The sequence below is a fragment of the Dendrobium catenatum genome, unplaced genomic scaffold, assembly GCF_001605985.2.
Source record: "Dendrobium catenatum unplaced genomic scaffold, ASM160598v2 fragScaff_scaffold_465, whole genome shotgun sequence".
Classification (NCBI taxonomy): domain Eukaryota; kingdom Viridiplantae; phylum Streptophyta; class Magnoliopsida; order Asparagales; family Orchidaceae; genus Dendrobium; species Dendrobium catenatum.
Genome location: NW_021318927.1, coordinates 613,825 through 632,651, shown reverse-complemented (window position 1 = coordinate 632,651; position 18,827 = coordinate 613,825). Strand labels below are relative to the sequence as shown.

General features: G+C 33.5%; 1 protein-coding gene across 1 annotated transcript; it reads right to left on the bottom strand.

Moving 5' to 3' along the window:
• Positions 1-1,498: 1,498 nt before the first annotated feature.
• Positions 1,499-18,229, bottom strand: LOC110103091 (RGG repeats nuclear RNA binding protein A-like). The gene is made up of 6 exons (XM_020831658.2): positions 17,842-18,229; positions 17,345-17,759; positions 17,111-17,255; positions 2,588-2,746; positions 2,440-2,502; positions 1,499-1,941 (listed from the first exon to the last, which is right to left on the bottom strand). The coding sequence occupies exons 1-6, from the start codon at positions 18,008-18,010 to the stop codon at positions 1,750-1,752; spliced, it is 1,143 nt and encodes a 380-aa protein (XP_020687317.1). The 5' UTR covers positions 18,011-18,229; the 3' UTR covers positions 1,499-1,749.
• Between the last annotated feature and the right edge of the window lie 598 nt (positions 18,230-18,827).

Genomic DNA, 18,827 nt, shown 5'->3' with positions numbered 1-18,827 from the left:
TGCTTGGATTTGGAGATCAAAGACAGTCGAGGTGAAGAATGGCGAGTCGCGGAGAAGATAATCAATCTGATGTTTGTCAAAGGTCAGGAGCTGCTTCCTAGAAACAGGTATGCCACCTTGGCCGGGAGCGATGACCACCGCGGGAATCCGGTCGACAGGAAGCTACGAAGTTTGATCGGAGGCAAAAACGGGATCCCACTCAGGCTCTACTCATGGTCGTTCGACTTTTCTCCATCAACGACTTTTCCTTTCCACCGGATCGCAAGCAACGAAGTTTGATCGGAGGCAAAAACGAGCAAGTAACGAGCAAATACCGAGCAACACCGAGCAAGTACCGAGCAAGTACCGAGCAATACTGAGCATTACCAAGCACGAAACCGAGCATTACCGAGCAAATACCAAGCATTACAGAGCAAGTACAGAGCAAATACCGAGCAAATAACAAGTAGTACCTAACAATACCGAGCAAAAACCGAGCAATACGCAAACATAGTAATTCCGGATTCGTTCCGGGTTGGGTCGTCGGACCGCGCGGTAAAAAATAAGAGCACGTGGCGATATATTATAGACTACCTGATGTATCTCTACGTTAGGTAACCTGAGGCAATAAAAATTCAATCACATGAGACTTACAAATCAATCCATCATGAAGCACATGAATCAAAGATTATAACCATTAGATCCATCCACTTAACCATATACCTCTTCTTTCTATTTTAACAGCTAGCTCGGCATAAGAATTTTCTCTTTTATTTTTATAAATAAATTTAATTTATTTTCAACATTTTAAATAAATTTAAAAATGCTATCATACTTTACATAAATCAAACAAAATTTTGAAATAATTTTTACTATAATTTTCTATAAAATTTTATTTAAAAAATGAAAGAATGTTGTTTCATCTCCAACAAATAAAAGAAATAGCATCACATCAGAACAAAACCACAATCCATTGTTTCATCTCCATTCGCATTCTCTTTGCTCTGCAATATATAAATTAGGTAATAGTCCATCAGTAACGAAAATATTCACAGCATAATCACATATAAATAATCCCCAAATGATCTCAATTTTGCTTAGAATTTCAGAACTTCCATAAAAAAAAAAGCATTCCTGATATTCCGTTTGCGACAATTTTCTTACTACTTTCCAAAACAGCTTTTTTGGAAAAAAACTTAACTAGAAATTTTTATGCTGGAAAACTGTTTCAGAAAGCAGTAAGAAAGCTATTCCAAACGATAGCTAAGTTTTACTATAACAGCTTCATTTACAGAAATTGTAACACCTGACCTATCCAAGAAAACATTTATCTACTGAAGTGATGATAGACATTCAAAACTGATGCATTTAGGTTTTGTTTGAGATGACTTTCTTGTCGCTTCTTAAAGCAGCTTTCTAGTGTAAAAAATTTAATGTTTATGCTAAAAAGTTACTTTAAGAAGCAACAAAAAAACCGTCTCAAACAAAGCCTTAGAAAATAGACATAAAATATCCAGAGTAAAAAACAGAATGATCTGAGGGTCATTTGACCAAACCTCTTCTACAATGTAGCAAGCGTACAAAAGGAAAAAGCCTAGATCAAATGAAGAGATAAAACATAGAATACAAATTATTTTTCATCCACAATCAATTCAGTCAAGACAGATTTAACACAGGCATGGTTCAGCTACATTGGCAAGTTATTTTAGATAACAGGAGAAATTCTTCACCACAGTTCAAGCATATAAAGAGATTCAAAAACAGGCACTTTTATTTGGCACCAAGAGTTGGGAACTGACCCTGATCTGCAATAGAAGGGGCGTTTGGAGAAGCCGGCCCAGCACCTGCATAGCCACCTCTGAAGGATCCACGGTCACCGCGACCCCTACCGCGTCCACGGCCACTAGGATTGTAGTATCTATCACCATCAGCTGGCTTCAGAAATTCATTGATACTCATGGCCTGTAAGAAAATCACCATATATTAATATTATATTAACTAATAGACGTTCATCCCACAGCTTTCTCCAAAAAGTTGCTATAGAACTGTTCACCTATTACCTGTAATATAGACTTTTTATTTTTTAAGAAATCATACATCTTTCTCACAAACCACTAGCAGAGATCTGGATATAAAAATCTGTTTCTCACCATAAAAACTTTTGAAAAGTTACATGAAAGCTGTAACTGAAGGCAAATTATTAGGTGCGGACACCGGACAGACAGAAATATCTGGATTTCTCTATGTCTACAGTAAAAAAGAGCAGTTACTTTAACAGCTACACCTTTAGTGTAGATAGAGAGAAATTCGGACGGTTCTCTCCGTCCAGTGTCCACACCTAATAATTTCTCGTAACTGAATAGGACTGTAGTAGTTTGCTGAAAAGCAATGTGGAAAAATTGCTCCAAACAATGTTATTACATGAACTGTAAGCACTTGATGAGAAAATCCAATCCATACCTTTTTAGCTCGTTCCTCTTTTTCAGCATTCTCTCTTCTTTTAGACAAGTCTTTGTCGGAACCCTGAAATATCATTTGCTTATTCAAAAGAAGAATGTTGAACTAAATAGAAAACTATAGAATTCTGTTAACATCAGTGAAGTTTTACCAATTTGATAAAAACATCATCGTTTCCTTTCTTGATAGAAAGTTGCTGCATCGACTGCAAGTCCTTGTCAAGCTCAACTTTTCTCTCCTCAACCTTCAGAGAAAGCAAGGCTTTCCTTTTCTCCTCCCTTACTTTCTCATATTCTTCCAGCGTCATCTCCTGTCAAAATATTCAAACACAGCAAATGAAAAAAAATTCCAAGAATGTTTTGTAGGCATAGTTCACCATGTCCAGCTAAATTAATGAAAAATATTGATTTATCATTAGAACATTCAGAATTGGCCCATAATACTTCAATCAACCATTAAGTTATCAACATGATCTAACAATTCAAACAGCAATAAGACAATCATTTTTCAATTGCTGAACCTATTATTTGTGTCATTTCGTTGAGATATCACATACCAAATTTATTTGGTACAAACAACAATAAAAAAGTTCAAAACATATTCAAACAAAATTTCATATTTCATATGCTTACCCATTCCGTATGTCAAGATATACCTTTTGAAATTACATTTTACCTCTTAAACATCCGTGTAATTTTGATATAATTTTGGGTCAAAATTAAACCATTGAATTTGTTTATATATATGTATATATATATTCACAAAGCAAATCAAATAATTTGAGCGCCTCACCTTAGCCAAATTGTATCAAAGCATCCTAACACAATTATTTATTCCTTAGAAGTGCACGTTGTTTCAAAATCAGGCATATCTGATTGGGGGTGCAGAACGAAAGCAATAACTTCTTAAGCTTACTAAATGATTTTGAAAAAACAACAATGTCCTCAGCCCAGACAACGCAATTTTATGGATAAACAAATAACGCACAGGTTATCACATCATTAAAAAATAAAAAATAAAAACAGGGTTAAAATACTTTATCGTTTGATTAAATTGTAGGCCAGCCCAATTCAAGAATCATAATTGACAATGTTGCTGACGGTTTACAGTTTACGAATTTCAGTATGTACAAATGTGGAACATTATGTTACAATGTGTGGCATTCTTTAAAAGGATACATGTTTTGGCATGTGCTTTCAATAACATGTAAATAAATTAGTGTTGCCAAAGAAACTCTTATGTAGGCCAGACAACCTGGTTACTCGCATACAGAAAAATGCAATATACCCTTGAAACGGCCATCAGTAAACCATAGTAATATGCCTATGGAAAAAATTTCCCAAAATAATTAGATTAGCATGGAAACCATCCTCCCACCAAAGAAGTTACCAAGACATTACTTTGATGAAGCTACAAGTAAAACAACATATAGACATAAAAAAGAGAAAACCAGTTTATAGAATACAACAACAACAACAACAAGAAGAAGCCACTACGTGGGGTCAACTACCATAATTTTTTTTCTACATTGTCCTATTAAGAGTCAAATTCTCATTTAAATCTAATTAAAAAATCATTTTTAATGCTTTCTAATCAGGTCTTTTTAGATCTACCTCTAGATTTCTTAGCATAGATCGTCTCTAGTACATCTACTATCCTAAAAAGGTCATCGGAAGGCCAACATTTTATGTGACCAAACCATCTAAGGCCACTCTCTCTGATCTTACCTGACACTTGAGCTACTCCAGCCATTTAACATATAAAGTCATTTTTCATTCTATCTTTAAACGTAAAGCCACTAATCCACTTGAGCATCCTCAACTTTGCAACATTTAACCATTACCATAATTTTATGCTCCTCTTTTAATGACCAACATTCTACACCTTAAAGAATTGTAGGTTTCACCATCATCTTATAACATTTTCCCTTAAAATTATGGGGTATAACATTTTCCCTTAAAATTATGGGGTAATTTTCTATCGCACAACAGGCCCAATGCATTCTTCCACTTCAACCATCCAACTTGAATTCAACTATTAATATCCTCATCTATTTCACCATCATTATGAGAAATAGACAATATATCTAAAACATGAGCTCTTTTTAATGACTTTATCACCCATTGTCACAATCCCACCACTAGATCAAACCTTTAGACTGTAAGGTTTACCTCCATAATTTGAGTTTTAATTCAACTCCCTCTCTAGTCTTATCAACAAGAAGAATATCATCAACAAAAAACATATACCAAGATGCATCCTCTTACAAATGTCAATTAAAAATCATCCATGACTAAGAAAAAAGATGCGGGCTTACAACTGAGCCTTGATACAATCCAACTGAAATAGAAAAATACTTGATCAAACAACCTTGTGTTTGAGCACAAGTATCCGTTCAAGTATACATATCTTTATGACATGAATATAAGCATAATTAACTCCTTTCTTGTTTAGAACTTCCAGAGCACTTCTCTTGAAACTTTATCATATACTTTCATCAAATCGATAAATATCATATCGAGATCCTCCTTATACTCTATATATATTTCTCCATCAAACCTCTAAACAAATGTATAACTTTCATAATAGACAAACCCGGAATAAATCAAAATTGATTTTGAGAAATATTAGTATCATGTCAAAACTTATGCTCAATTACTCTCTCACATAGTTTTAATATATAACTTAATTCCTCTATAATCGACACACTCTTGAGCAGCATCTTTATTCTAAAAGATAGGAATCAACACACTCCATTCATCTAGCATCTTTTTAATCTTCAAAATAATATTAAGAAGTAAACCAAGAAATTCGTTTATCTCTTAAGCATTTTCACACTTCTATTAAAATATTATTGGGTCCTACTATTTTCTACACTTTATTTTCTTTAAAGCTAGTCTAACTTCAATTTTACTAATACTATGATTTTTCATATATGGTGCTAAGGACACTAAAATCAATCATATTCTCACAAGTTCTATTGAAAAGTTTATCAAAATATCTCATTCACCTATAATTTATTTCCTCTTCTAAGAAAATCACTTTTTGATCTTTATTCTTAATACACTTTACTTAAATTAAATCTTTACTCATATTTCTTTGATTGGTCAACTTATACATATATCATTTACCCTCCTTAGTATCTAATCTAATATTTTTTTATCTAATCTAATATATAAATCACTAAAAAATTAAATTCTTAGCATCAAATATTACTTCTTTTTATTATTTCTTTACACATTTTAATTCCATCATTAGAAACTTTTTCTTTGGATTCTCCAAGCAAATACGTTGCAACATTAGTAATATTAGATGTTTCATTCTTTTCTTAAATAAAGTATTAGCAATTACAAAATCATAAGTTGGAGCAAAATCTAATATGATACTACGATCTTAATTAGTCACTTCAAACTCATAGCCATCATGAATGTTTTTAAAATCTTCTTCCAATCTACCAACATGGCCATGTACATCAATAGATTTAAATAAGCTGATTAAAACAAAATTTAAACATAAATATCCTTTCAAAAAGAAAAAAAATGACAATTTTAAATCTTACAGAAATTTACATCAATAGATTTAAGCATAAATTAGACTAAATCCCACAAAAATTAAAAATGATAACTTTAAATCCTACAAAAAGTTAAATCTTTCAAAAAAAAACATTAATTTGATGTTCATTAATTAATAAATAATTGTTATATTAATACATATACATTAAAATATCTAATTATAATTTATAATTTGATATTTATACATGTTAATAAAATAGCACGCGCCATTTGTGCCTTGTGCCATTGCCCATGCATGGAGAAAATAGCACGCACTATTTTGATGCGTTGCGTCTCGCCGCACCAAGCAGATAGCATCATATGTGCGCCATGTGACATGCGTCATTGCCTATTTATGACGTGCACTATTTTGCGTAATTGACATGTATGATGTCATTAATGTCAATTAAGCCCATATAAATTTTACTCGATAGTCCATACCCAAGAATTGCAAAACAAATCTCGGGCCAAAAAAGAATATATGTTTGCTCAAGCAAACTGCCATTTCCTCCGATGACTGCTGAGTTTTTTCAATTTCTAATCTCTTTCTCTTTTGTTTGTCTTCTAAGAAAGAAATGGTGCAGGCAAAGTCATCTAGATGAAGGGATGAAGAGGGAAAGAGTGTCCGTGACAGTACTTCAATAGCAGTCATAAAGTGGCATCATTGATGAAACTCTAGCACTTCTCTAAATATTTTCAACTTATGGATCGCAAAGGTTGTCCGTTTTTTTTTTATAAGTTTCAATATTTCATTACCAGAAACCAATAATTTTTGTAAATATTATATCAGGGATTATTGACTCCTATTGCCAGGTTATTTTTCAACAATTTAGTTTCATTGATTCATAATTAGAAGGTTAAATTTTAGTTTGTGATGTTGCCCTCCTCTCTCACCACCCTAAATGAGTAACCGATATGATAGTTTTAATTAAACTTTTTTTTTTCAAAAGGGCCAACCCAGCCATTCAATCACTATGGGTTCCTCAAGGCCTCAACCCAGCTGCCCAATTGGGCCCAGTTAGTATTGACAGTACAAGAGTTGTATCGGATTGGAAGTTGAGAAACAAATGATCCAACTTCAGATTTGACAACCGTACTGATTTAATACTTACAAATCAAGAATTGTATCAAATTGGATGTTGAGAAACAAAATGAATGACGGACAAGAAATATCAAAAGAGGAACTTGCATGTCTACGTAGCAATTTTAAACGCAGAATGTAATAGGATTACAGAGACGGATACAGGCACCCATGCATGCAAAAGAAAAATTAAAGTGCAGAACAATTCGCTATACAATGTATGGACTATAAGCCAGAAAATACTTGAAAAAATTGTAGTCTCTTAATAGAGCAACAATGTTTCAGATTTTCATCATGTAAAATGTAGAACAATATTGTACAAAATATGTGGCATTCTTTAAAAGGATACATGTTTTGGTATGTGTTTTCAATAACATGTACATAAATAATGTTGCCACCGAAAAAAAAACAATATGTAGGCCAGTCAAGCTGGTTACTTGCATACAGAAAAATGCAAGAAACCTTTGAAAAGGCCATATATCATCATAAAAATATGTATAAAGCAACAATTTTCCATATAAAGAAATTTTGAAGCATATACTCCCTCCATGATGTTCTGAAAGAAGATTAATTGGGTCATTGGGTGTTGTAACAAAAAAAACAACAAGAGGAAACTAGTCAACAGGATAGTGCAACATTTTAGCAAAAATTCTATGGAACAACCTTGTAGTGCAATGGTTAACCTATGTGACACTACTTCAAAATAATACAGGTTCTGATATGCTCTCTAAATAGATGACCATTTGTCAGAGTTGTCACTACAAAAACTTATGTAGGCCAATGAAACTAGTTACTTGCATGCAAAAAAATGCAGAATCCCCTTAAAACGGCCAATCGGGATCTTACCACAAAAAATCATGATTTTCTTTTTGCATTAAACTGGTTCAGTCTCATTGCAATAGTTTTGAAAAATGAGATTAAGCATTACTTCCAAGATGTTACAAAGGCCTATAAGCCCTATACATTGTTCTTGTAAGAACATAATAACATAAAGGCAAACAGAACAAATTGACAGTATATTTGCAAATAACTTCGCTGGAGTCCTATTTAAATGCCTTGCTTACGGTGATAATATTGTTCATCAACTGAGATAACTTCATTCATTCAATGGAAAATCTCTAAGCTCCAAGCTAAATATGAAATCAAACTCCGAGAAATGAAGGTTTCAAGCAAGTAATGATAGCTCCATTAACACAAAAGTTTCACATAACATTTACCCAGTAATGTTTCGGTGACATCAGTATTTCAACAAAAATTTCTAATGACCATGGTCCATTGTAGGCCTTTAAATAAAGGTTTTAGTAATTGACATACTAAGGATTTATTTGAGGAAGGTTTCTCACTGTTTTTCTTTTTAGACCACTGTCATACTTTCGATACTTTCGTTTAACAATTGCTTTTCAAAAATTTATATGATAAGAAGCTCATCTTTATAACCAGCTTTGTTAAATTGTGATAGTTGTAACAAAGCTATGATTTGATTCCTCTCTCTCTCTCTCTCTCTCTCTCTCTCTCTCTCTCTCTCTCTCTCTCCTAAGATCCATCAATAAAGAAAGTTGCAATAGATCAAAAGAAAAAAAACAGTATAAGATACTAAGAGAGATTGTTCGAGTAGAAACTATTGTTCAGTATAAGATACTAAGAGAGATTGTTCGAGTAGAGGCTACTCGAACAATCATCATAATCTTCTTAAAAGAGAGTAATTGATCTCAAAGATGATACATCATAAATAGTTAGTGTTCGAAGGGTTGCATAAGTAAAACGTGCCATGGAGGGATAGCCAAATTTCTACTAGCAAAGTTCAAAGGGATGGCTAGTGCAGAAACATTAAGAGTAGATAATAAAGAGATTATGATGATTAGTGTGCTAGACACATATGACCACCACAGACAATCCCTTTGAACACCATTGGAGCTAGTTAGGAGACGTGAAGGAAGAAGGTAGCTTAGTGATGCAAAGAACTCGGGAGAGAGAAATCATAATGTAAAGCATCATAGAATCTACTATTAACTAAGATTCTACACCTTGTAGAGAAAATGCAAGCCATAGATAAATTTAACAATAAAGAATTCTTCATTTTGCTTTTTCTAAATAATGAGATTAGAAAATGTGAGCCATAGATAAATTTAGCAATAAAGAATTCTTCATGTTGCTTTACCTACATAATAAGATTAACAAAGGGGCAGTACTAAAATAACTCATTTTATTGCACTCTAAGTATTGGTATTATACTCTAAAACTACTTTCCTAAATATGTAAAAAAAAAATACTTTCCTAAATATGTGACGTAGAATAGAGTGTCAACTTGTGAAAGATTACTTTCTTAAATATATATGGGACAAACAAAATTTGATAACCTTTTAGTAGAATTGTGAAGCTTAACAATTAAGAAAAAGTTTAAGTCAAGCCTCGTATGTAAAGAGGTAAGAAAAACGTAGTTCAATGATGATCTCATCTCCATTCGGATGAGAAGCATCAAGATGATAAAGTTATTGTGAGTATCAAATGACTCAGTTATGAACATTTGCTGTACTCACGAGTTTTTAAATTTCTCATTCTTTTTATCATTTTATTAAATTAGTTGATTGAATTAATCATAATTGTTTTCTCTTCTTAATTCATAATAACTGAGTCAACTCGTGAGCTAATTCAACTCCTAAGCATTTCTACACCTTTATTAGAATATCATCTGGTCCAATAGCTTGTTCACATTTTATTTTCTTTAAAGCCTCTCTAACTTCTATTTTAATTCATAATAACTGAGTCAACTCGTGAGCTAATTCAAACTCGTAGAATAATTATGATTAATTCAGTTAACTAATTTAATAAAATGATAAAAAGAATATCATAATAAAATAGAAGGAGCCCAACACGAGTTGATTCCAGTGGTCAGTACAGCCCTGGTGCAACCCAGAGTGTACAGTCTAAGGCAACAGGAGGCACTAGATGTGGTGACAAGTAAGACATTTATTTATGCATTCTCTTGATATATTTTATTTAACTCTAGCATGGATGTTTCACGTATCTTCCTTTAGCAGTTCTTGTGATGAATATTCAAACTTTTTTTTAATGAATATTCAAACTTTTTTTAATGAATATTCAAACTTCAACCATAGCTAGAGAACAATTCTATTTTCAAAGTCCAAGTAGTTTTAGTGGAAGAAAAAATAAACACAAAGATTAGATCAATGATTAGATATAAGTTCATTGAGTGTGGGTACAAGAAAGTGCATGATTTGCAAAGCAGGCATAAGACATAAAGCAAGTAGGACAAAACTTACTCTGTTATGTGAGACAAGCCCATTAATGAAGAGTGCGGTGTGCAATGAGCAAGTGAGCTCACAAGACAAAGTATGCAATACAAAAAGATAACAAATGAAGAAATTATATTATATGGAAATTTGGTTCATGTATTATGGATGGGATATTTGTCTGTATACCTAGGCATATGACAGATACAAAAATAATAATAAATAAAGGAATTTCCCTTAATTATGAGCATATAAAACCATCTCTCCCTAAAATAAAACTTTCTAACACTAGAAACCACATAAGGGGTGCCTAGTTGCAAATATTAAAAGAGCATAATAAAAGGAATATGTGAGTTTTTTATTTTTCAGGTGATTCATATAAGTTTCGTATGAAGTAAACCATACGCAAAGCATTTTTAGGGAATTTAGAATACTAGCAATAGCCTCATTATAATGAATTTTAAATACGTCCAAATCGGAAAAATTCCAAATACAATGTTGCCAGTCAGTTTCGCCCAACCTTTGCATAAGATGGCCTACAACCTCTTCCTTTTTTGCTTAGAACACAATCCCTCCATTGTCATCATTTTTTGCAACTCCAATCCCATTGTCACTCACATCTTCCCTAACTCTGCCATCCTCAACCTCAATCATGTCACATCGAATCTCTAAGTTATACAAAAGAGAGAGAAAGAAAGAGATGAAGATTATTTTCATTGTATTTGAAATGCATCCTAACAAATAAAAAATTCATTTCACTTTTACTCTATTTGATTTACATTCAACCAAACAACTCTTTAAAATAAAAATACAAACTTTTTTTTTAACTTTGTACTTCTTAAATGCGTACATTGAATACAACCAACAAAAGGAGCCTAATAGAGATCTACATAATATATCACATGCCTACAATCATAATTTCATCCTGCTTATTTCTCAAAAATTTAATTCTCACAATAATTGGTTTAATCATATTAGCTCACAAGTAGTCAATGCTCTGAGTTGATATTAGTCTCAGAATTGACTCAATAAGGCATCAAATTGCACCAAATGAGAACAAAATATCATGTGATAGCATGCCAATTAGAAGGAAATCATTCTTAATCTACATCTATAAAGTCAATCATCAAATAATGTTCTCTATCTTCTTATAACAAGCCTTGACTCAGTTCCCCTTTAAAATGTCTCAATTTGTGAATAAAAGCATCTTAAAGACTATCACATGAAATTTACATATATATATATATATATATATATATGATTACACTAAAAAAAAAAGAGATATTGTAAGGATAAATAGTTTCGTTTTCCAACAAAGCTATAATTTCTACCGAATTTAGCATTAGGATCTATTGGAGTATTAATGGGCATAACATTCAAACATGCTAGTATCCTCAAATATATTTAACATATAATATGAAAATAACACCACCAAAACTCAACCGAATACTTGGAAACACTTGAGTTTGCCTGGGAAAAAAGATATAAGAGGTATTGTTTTAAAAGTATTTCTGGTCATTTCTTATTATAATTATATTATCTACACAAACAACCAAATTGAAACACAAATGGTCATAAAAAACAAAGTGATATATCTCACTAGGAATCATACTAAACTCCTAGTTATGTTGAATCTTCCAACCAAGAATGCAGAAACTACAAATCATAAAGCAATCACCACAATCCACACATAAGCATACAGTCCATACTCTCCACAAGTTAAACAGTTAAGAAGTTATTCATTAAAAACTTTTTTTATATTCCATAAACTACACATTAAGGCACTTTAATGTCTAATTGGTAAAAGAGGTTGTTGTGCCAAACAATGGATAAGAATTTTGGTTACTGGTGAGAAAGCATCCCCATGATCCAACCATAATTTTGAGAGTGACGTTTAGCAACAAAATAAGCCTCAAGGAGATCAATCTAATTATCAAGACCAACCATGTTAATGCAAACCCAATCAAATTTCCTAAGTAACACAATCTTCAATTATTATTTAAGACCGCCATTGAATAAGAAAGAGTACCATTAATTATCTTTGGGATAGAAAAATAAGGCAAAATGATAAAAGGTCATAACATGCTAAACACAAACGATGGTAACTCAAATAACAATATATAAGATGAGACTTAAGAGTACAATGAATACCTTCTCCAAAAGTGAGATGAGGTGGTTAAGAGGGGGTAGGTTCACAATATGTAAAGGTGTTAGTGTAGGAAGTTGGCCATCCAGTGTTGTTAAAATTTCCCTTTAAGATGGGGATAAGTTTGTGAAGATGAAGGCTTATACCATAAAATGCAATTGTCCATTTTCTAATCGCTTAGCAGCACACACAACATGCTTGCCCCTCTCTTCCATCCAAATTAAAGAAGCCTAAACTAGCGATGAGTTAGCATCATGCCCGGCACATCAAAGTATTTGCATGTCCTATTATCTATTAGTTGATGAAAATGTATTTTCTTTTTAATATTTGGTTTAAAATGTCACAAATTATTTCATAATTTTGACTTTTATAATTCTTATATGTGCTTCATGTTTTACAAATTGACAATCTTGGAGTCATCCGTGGTTTAAAATGCGCAATATGAGGCTCGCCTTGAGGCCCGCCTTTACGTAATTCCAGTAAAAAACGCATCGATGCTTACGCTTCAAGTTTTTTTTAATTGCGCCTCAACTTGGTTGAGGACCGTCTTGAGGCCCGCCCGCCTCACTGGCATGAGGCTTACGCCTCACGCTATATATACTAAAACTTACATAAATCTTGAAGTAAATGCCCAACATTGAACTCTATAGGAAAGTATGAAGGGGAGAGAGCAGTTCATCATAATGATGATTTAAATGAGAACCCCTTAGGGATAACAGTGTTGATGACTTATGAGTTCTTATGTGATATGTCATTGCTATTTGTTTTTGGAAATTGGAATTATATGTTAATGAAAAGAATACTGGGATTTGGGAAAGATAGAATTTTGAGTTGAACTATATTTCATATTGTCTTATTATTGGGATATTTTGATTTCAATTCATATCTTATGCTTTTTTATGTTTTATATTATTCACTCATTAGTATATAAAAAAATTATAATTTTATTTTTACGCAATCCTTTGATTTTGAGGCTTACGCCTCAAAACACCTTAAGGCTTACGCCTCGCCTCACGAATGAAAAACGCCTCAATACTCGAATACGCAATTTTAAACATTGAAGTCATCTATAGCATCTTCAGCTTCAATGAGAGGCTAAGGAGGAGAATCTGGGCAATAAGCTCAAACTGAGAGATCAAGTAGATAAATCAAAGTAACAATAAGTTTAATATTGAAGGGAGGCCAAAGATAGAATCGAAAAAACCTCAAATATAATAGCATACACAACTAGAGATGAAGAAAAGAGTGGTGAATTACCAAAAGTAGCATTTATTTAAGTGAAGTAGCGATTAGTAGCCATAGATAACATTTGTTCAGAGTAGCTCCAAAATATGCATTCAAAGGTTTTAAATGAAAGTTTAACCTTTTATTGGAGTTAGAATATGAATAAAATAAGTACCACTGAAGAATACGAGCAAAAAAGAATACAAATATTAGTTAGAAAGTAGACTGGAATGGGGAATCTGATCACACAAAAGAAGGCCCCTGCTTACACTTCGCCTCGATAAATCAAAACACATTCGTCCCAATTTTTTCCTTTTAAACATGGATAACTAGAAGAATCTCATCTATGTCAATTTGATGCAAAAAAAAATTTGTATCAAAGAGCATGCCACATCCCAATCCTTATCCATGGGTTCAGATTCAAAAAAGGCCAAAGATTAAGTTTGACAGTCAGGGTCGCTTGAAGCATACAATAACTAAGGACATCAATGAGATGGTATACAATGAGATCCTACTTAGCATCTACTAAGTCGTCTTTGACAACACAACTTCATAATGGCATGTGGCACTGCATCAACAACATTATTAATGTTAGTTCATAAAGGAAAGACCATTTTGCTTTAAAAAAAAAACTAGTGTGCCATAATAGACATGATAACAATAGCACGAGTAGGTTGTCTTATTATGTCCACCAAAATTTCTTTTGATGTTGGTCTACTATATTGAAGAAGAAAGGGTGTGTCATGGTCTCTCAATCTTAAGCAATAAAGGTGATAGAGACAAAAAATGATTTATGTGAATGGATCACTCTTAAAAAAGGCATAAAGACGCCACCAAAAGGGGCAACCGAGCAAGACATGTATACAGTGTTGACACATTTTGCGAAATCTATCAATATACAGAAACTCAATTAACAAGGATGGTTCCATCAATACGAAGGCATTCAACGAGTTGTTAAGATCACATAAAATAACACAATAATGTATCATAAGCTACAAAAAAGGCACCATAAAAAAGAAAAAAAATGTCTTACAAAAAAAAAAGCTATAGGGCAAAAGTTGCCACAATACTACCCTCTTGCCAATTCACCAAAAAAAACATGACAAGAAGTTAAATCTTCTAAATTTTGGCAAGCTCAGAAGTTGTTATATCATTACCACCGAACCAAGCCAAACTAAGTAGTGCGCCCATGTTATAACCATGGACATGAGAAAGAGTGAATAAGAATTGAAGGGAAAACAATAATCTAGGTAGCTCATAAAAACAAATGCTATGTAAGCTCCATGATCCAGACAGCCCTGAATTTTTAATTAGAAACATCCCAAAAGATCAATTGTCAAACACAACAAATAGGTAAGTAGGCAGGTTGGAAAATAACACCTATCCCCCCCCCCCAAACACCCACCCACCCACCTACACAATAATGATTTCAATGGAATGAAACCCTTCCAAAAGAGGGCACATGTTCTCAAAATTAGATATGAAATTGATGGCTAATATAAACATCCACTTCAAAGAATTTTATAAGAAGTGTCCCTCCTAATTTGGCATCAAACTGTGAATAGATCAATAGATAAAATCAGTTGATTACAGACCATATTATATCTTAATGAGACTACCAGAGATGGTATTCAAATCACACTATTAAGACAGAAAAAGAGATCATCAATAGTTCACTAATGAAGGCATATTGTCAAACAAAGTCTCGGTGATCAAAATCAAAAGATAAAGTATGGATCATTAGATCAAAATCCATATTATAGCAGGATAAGGAAACGTTTTGAATTTTAAATCTATTTTGAACAAATTTGTACTTTACTTTTAATTATGGATTTTATGGATTAGAATGAATTTAATTATAATTATATTTTAACTTAAAGTTACCTAACTAGGAAAAAAATCTTTTTTTTAATCTCATATCGATGATCTGCCATTTGATAGCTATGTTAAATGATATTCTAGTCAGATATACCAAGTAGTATATAATGTGCATCATATTTAAGAATGCTCGGATGTAAATTTTAAGAATTTAGCACAAGAGTTTACCAGAATAATTTTAGGGTCCTTAAATTATTACAAGAATTATAGTTTTTAGGAAAGAATAATATCAAATGACAAACAATCAGCAGAGGTTTCCTGATTTTAGATCGCAATGGATTTTTAACAAATTAGCCATACACTTTGATGTACTGGCTAAGAAGACTAGAATCTTATGAAAATCAATGCATGCAATACTTCAATAAATTTTATTTTTTGAAACAGATACAATATAACCCAAATGCTATGTTGCACGGATACTCCTATTTACGAGGCGTGCTGTATCGGATACGTGTCGGATACGGATATGCCTCCAATACGGCACGGATACGTGTCGGATACGGCCTTGCCGTGTCCGATTAAAATATTATTTAAATTTGACTGGACACGCTTATTGGATATGCGTGTCCTATTAAAAAAAATACGGAGCCACGATTTACCTATTCTTTTCGACTTTCCACCGTTTCCGCTCAAACACAACTTCATTTAATTAATGACATTGTGTCTAAAGGCTATCCTAATAAAGATAGAATGAAATTTAATTTGTTTGCTTTTTAATAATTGCAATTGATATTACCAGTTAGGATAAAGTATAAGATTTCTAAACAAAAGTTAAATGTTTATAAACAACTATTAGATATAAATCAGTTCATAATTTGTCATATCAGCTATATAAGAAGCAATATAGCCAATATTTTCATGATCAAAGCCTTATTTTATTTGATTAATTGTTAAAAATATTCGGTAATATAAAAACCCAAATCACCACCAACTAACTAAATAAAGTTATTTATTATTATTTTATATAAAAATAAAAAAGATGCATTAATAACTTAGAGAATAGCCACAATCGACTTCTCCAGTTACTTTAATTAACACACTAGTCTACTTTATGATTAGAAATCCTAACTTCTAAAATTGGGGCTACAATTCCCTCCCCTCATAGCAATAAACTCTAGACCTCCGGTAAATTTGAGAGATTAAAGGGCCAAAAATCCGAATCAACAACCAGTCACATTTATAATGAACTTTCATTGCCAACTTACTACTATTGTTACATTTAGTGTTAGCAATAATTCCTTCTAGCACAAACTCAAAATGTCCTGCATTTTCTTAAGTTTGGCATCCAAATTTCAAACGAAAGACATCACATATGTAGAACTACAGCTTCACCAGAAAAAATTTACTGCTACTGAAACCAATGGCTTGAAAGCACTCGAATAAACACCAAGAAATTTACATAAGATTAAAATAACACCTATCATGTCCCCTAGCAGCACTTGTTCCTCCCCTTATGTTATATTTCCACCAGTATTCTAACTTGATAAATGGCATTCATTAAACAATTATATATAAGAAAAATAATTGGCATGAAAGAACAAACATTATCTTCCGGTTCCTTGTCCTCTGTTTCATTTGCAACTTCTTCCTTATCCTTGCTTGCATCTCCTCGTTGCCCATCTTCATGGTTCGCTTGCTTCTCCGGAGCCACAGGCTTTTCATCAAAGTTTACAGTTTCCTCAATCCCCCTACCAATCATAAATTACCAAGAATCATCAAAACTTAGTAAAATAAAGAACATAGTCGATGTTAAAATCAAAAAAGGAGGTATCTTAACTGCGCATTAACATCATCAGTCACTGTACCCCAGTTGCCACGCCCTGCACCCTCTCTTTTCATCTCATATCCACGCCCAGTTCCACTTCTTCGCTCAAAAACTCTTCGTTGGGTACGATCCGAATCCAATCCACCTTCTGTATTCCCGTCCAAAACCCCACCACGCCGGCCTCCACGGAATGATCCGCGGGGCTGGTCATAATTCCCACGTTCCCTTTCTAATGCCTTCCCAGCATCACCTTCTTCAGAAGCAGGGCCTCCACGATAACCACCGCCACTGCCATATCTATTGGTGTTCGCATTTCCAAAATCTCTACCTTGCCCGATCCCAGCTCCTCGACCACCCCTACCACGCCCAGTACCTCCTCGTCCAGCTCCCTCGCGTACATTCGCCGTATTATTCTTCGATTCCCTTACTAGACACCCAAAGCCAACACATAAAATAGAATTATTCATCCGTAAAATTGTTAAAAAAAAAACAACCGCTTAGAAACTCACCGGCCTGCGCGGGTGGGAGGGGCTTGGACGGTAGTTTCGCCGCAGCCGGGGCTGCAGTAGCCCCGGCGGGTTTATTAGAAGCGACCTTCTTCTGCTGCGCGGCGATCAGCTGAGAAAGGTCATCGTTTTCGCTGTCGATAAGGAGATCGAAGGGGTTCCCCGTCGCCATCCAGGCGGGTAAGGGGTGGAGCCGGGATCGGAGAAGCTCGATGTAGTGAAATCAATGGAGGAAAGAAACGAACTCCAGCGCTTCGAATGCCATCGGAGTCTCTCAGTAGTATAAAGGAAGAACTCTGCGAGAAAGGGAGAGGAAAGTGAAGTTTGGAGCGGCGGCAGCGGAAGCCAACAGATAGAACCCTAGCCAAACTGCGAAGAATTATAATGATATATGTTCACTGCTCAGGTTACGGCTTCATTTATTTATCTTATTTGACTTTCTAAAATGACAAAAAGTACTAATCGTCGCTATAGATGGGCTACGGCCCAGGGCTGCCTATCACTGGGCCGCGCAACTAGACCTCCTAATGTACGATACAAATGTTATTTGACTTAAAGCCCCTCAAATGTGAAGCATTAATATGGAGGATTTAAAATATTCCTAATCTATACTGTTTGAAAATTTTTGAATTATTCAAATGAAATGAATTTCAAGTATGTGCAAAACTCATAAGCATCAGACTCATTATCCATGACAGCTCGTCATCATTGCTCACAACTATCGATAACTATTTTTCATAATATCTCTAGAATTCATTAGATATAAATTCATCTCGATAATCAAATCTCATGTCCATGATGTTTAAGCCCCTTTCTTACTCAATAAGAGCTTTAAATTTCTTAAAATTTTCAAATGCCTCTAATTTCTCCTTCAAAAAGGGCACTTGTGTTTGCTTTGAAGAATTATTAAAGGAAAAGAGAAAATACTTCTTCTCAGCAAAAGATTGATCTAGTAAGGATTAATATGTTGATGTGTATAAACTCAAGTG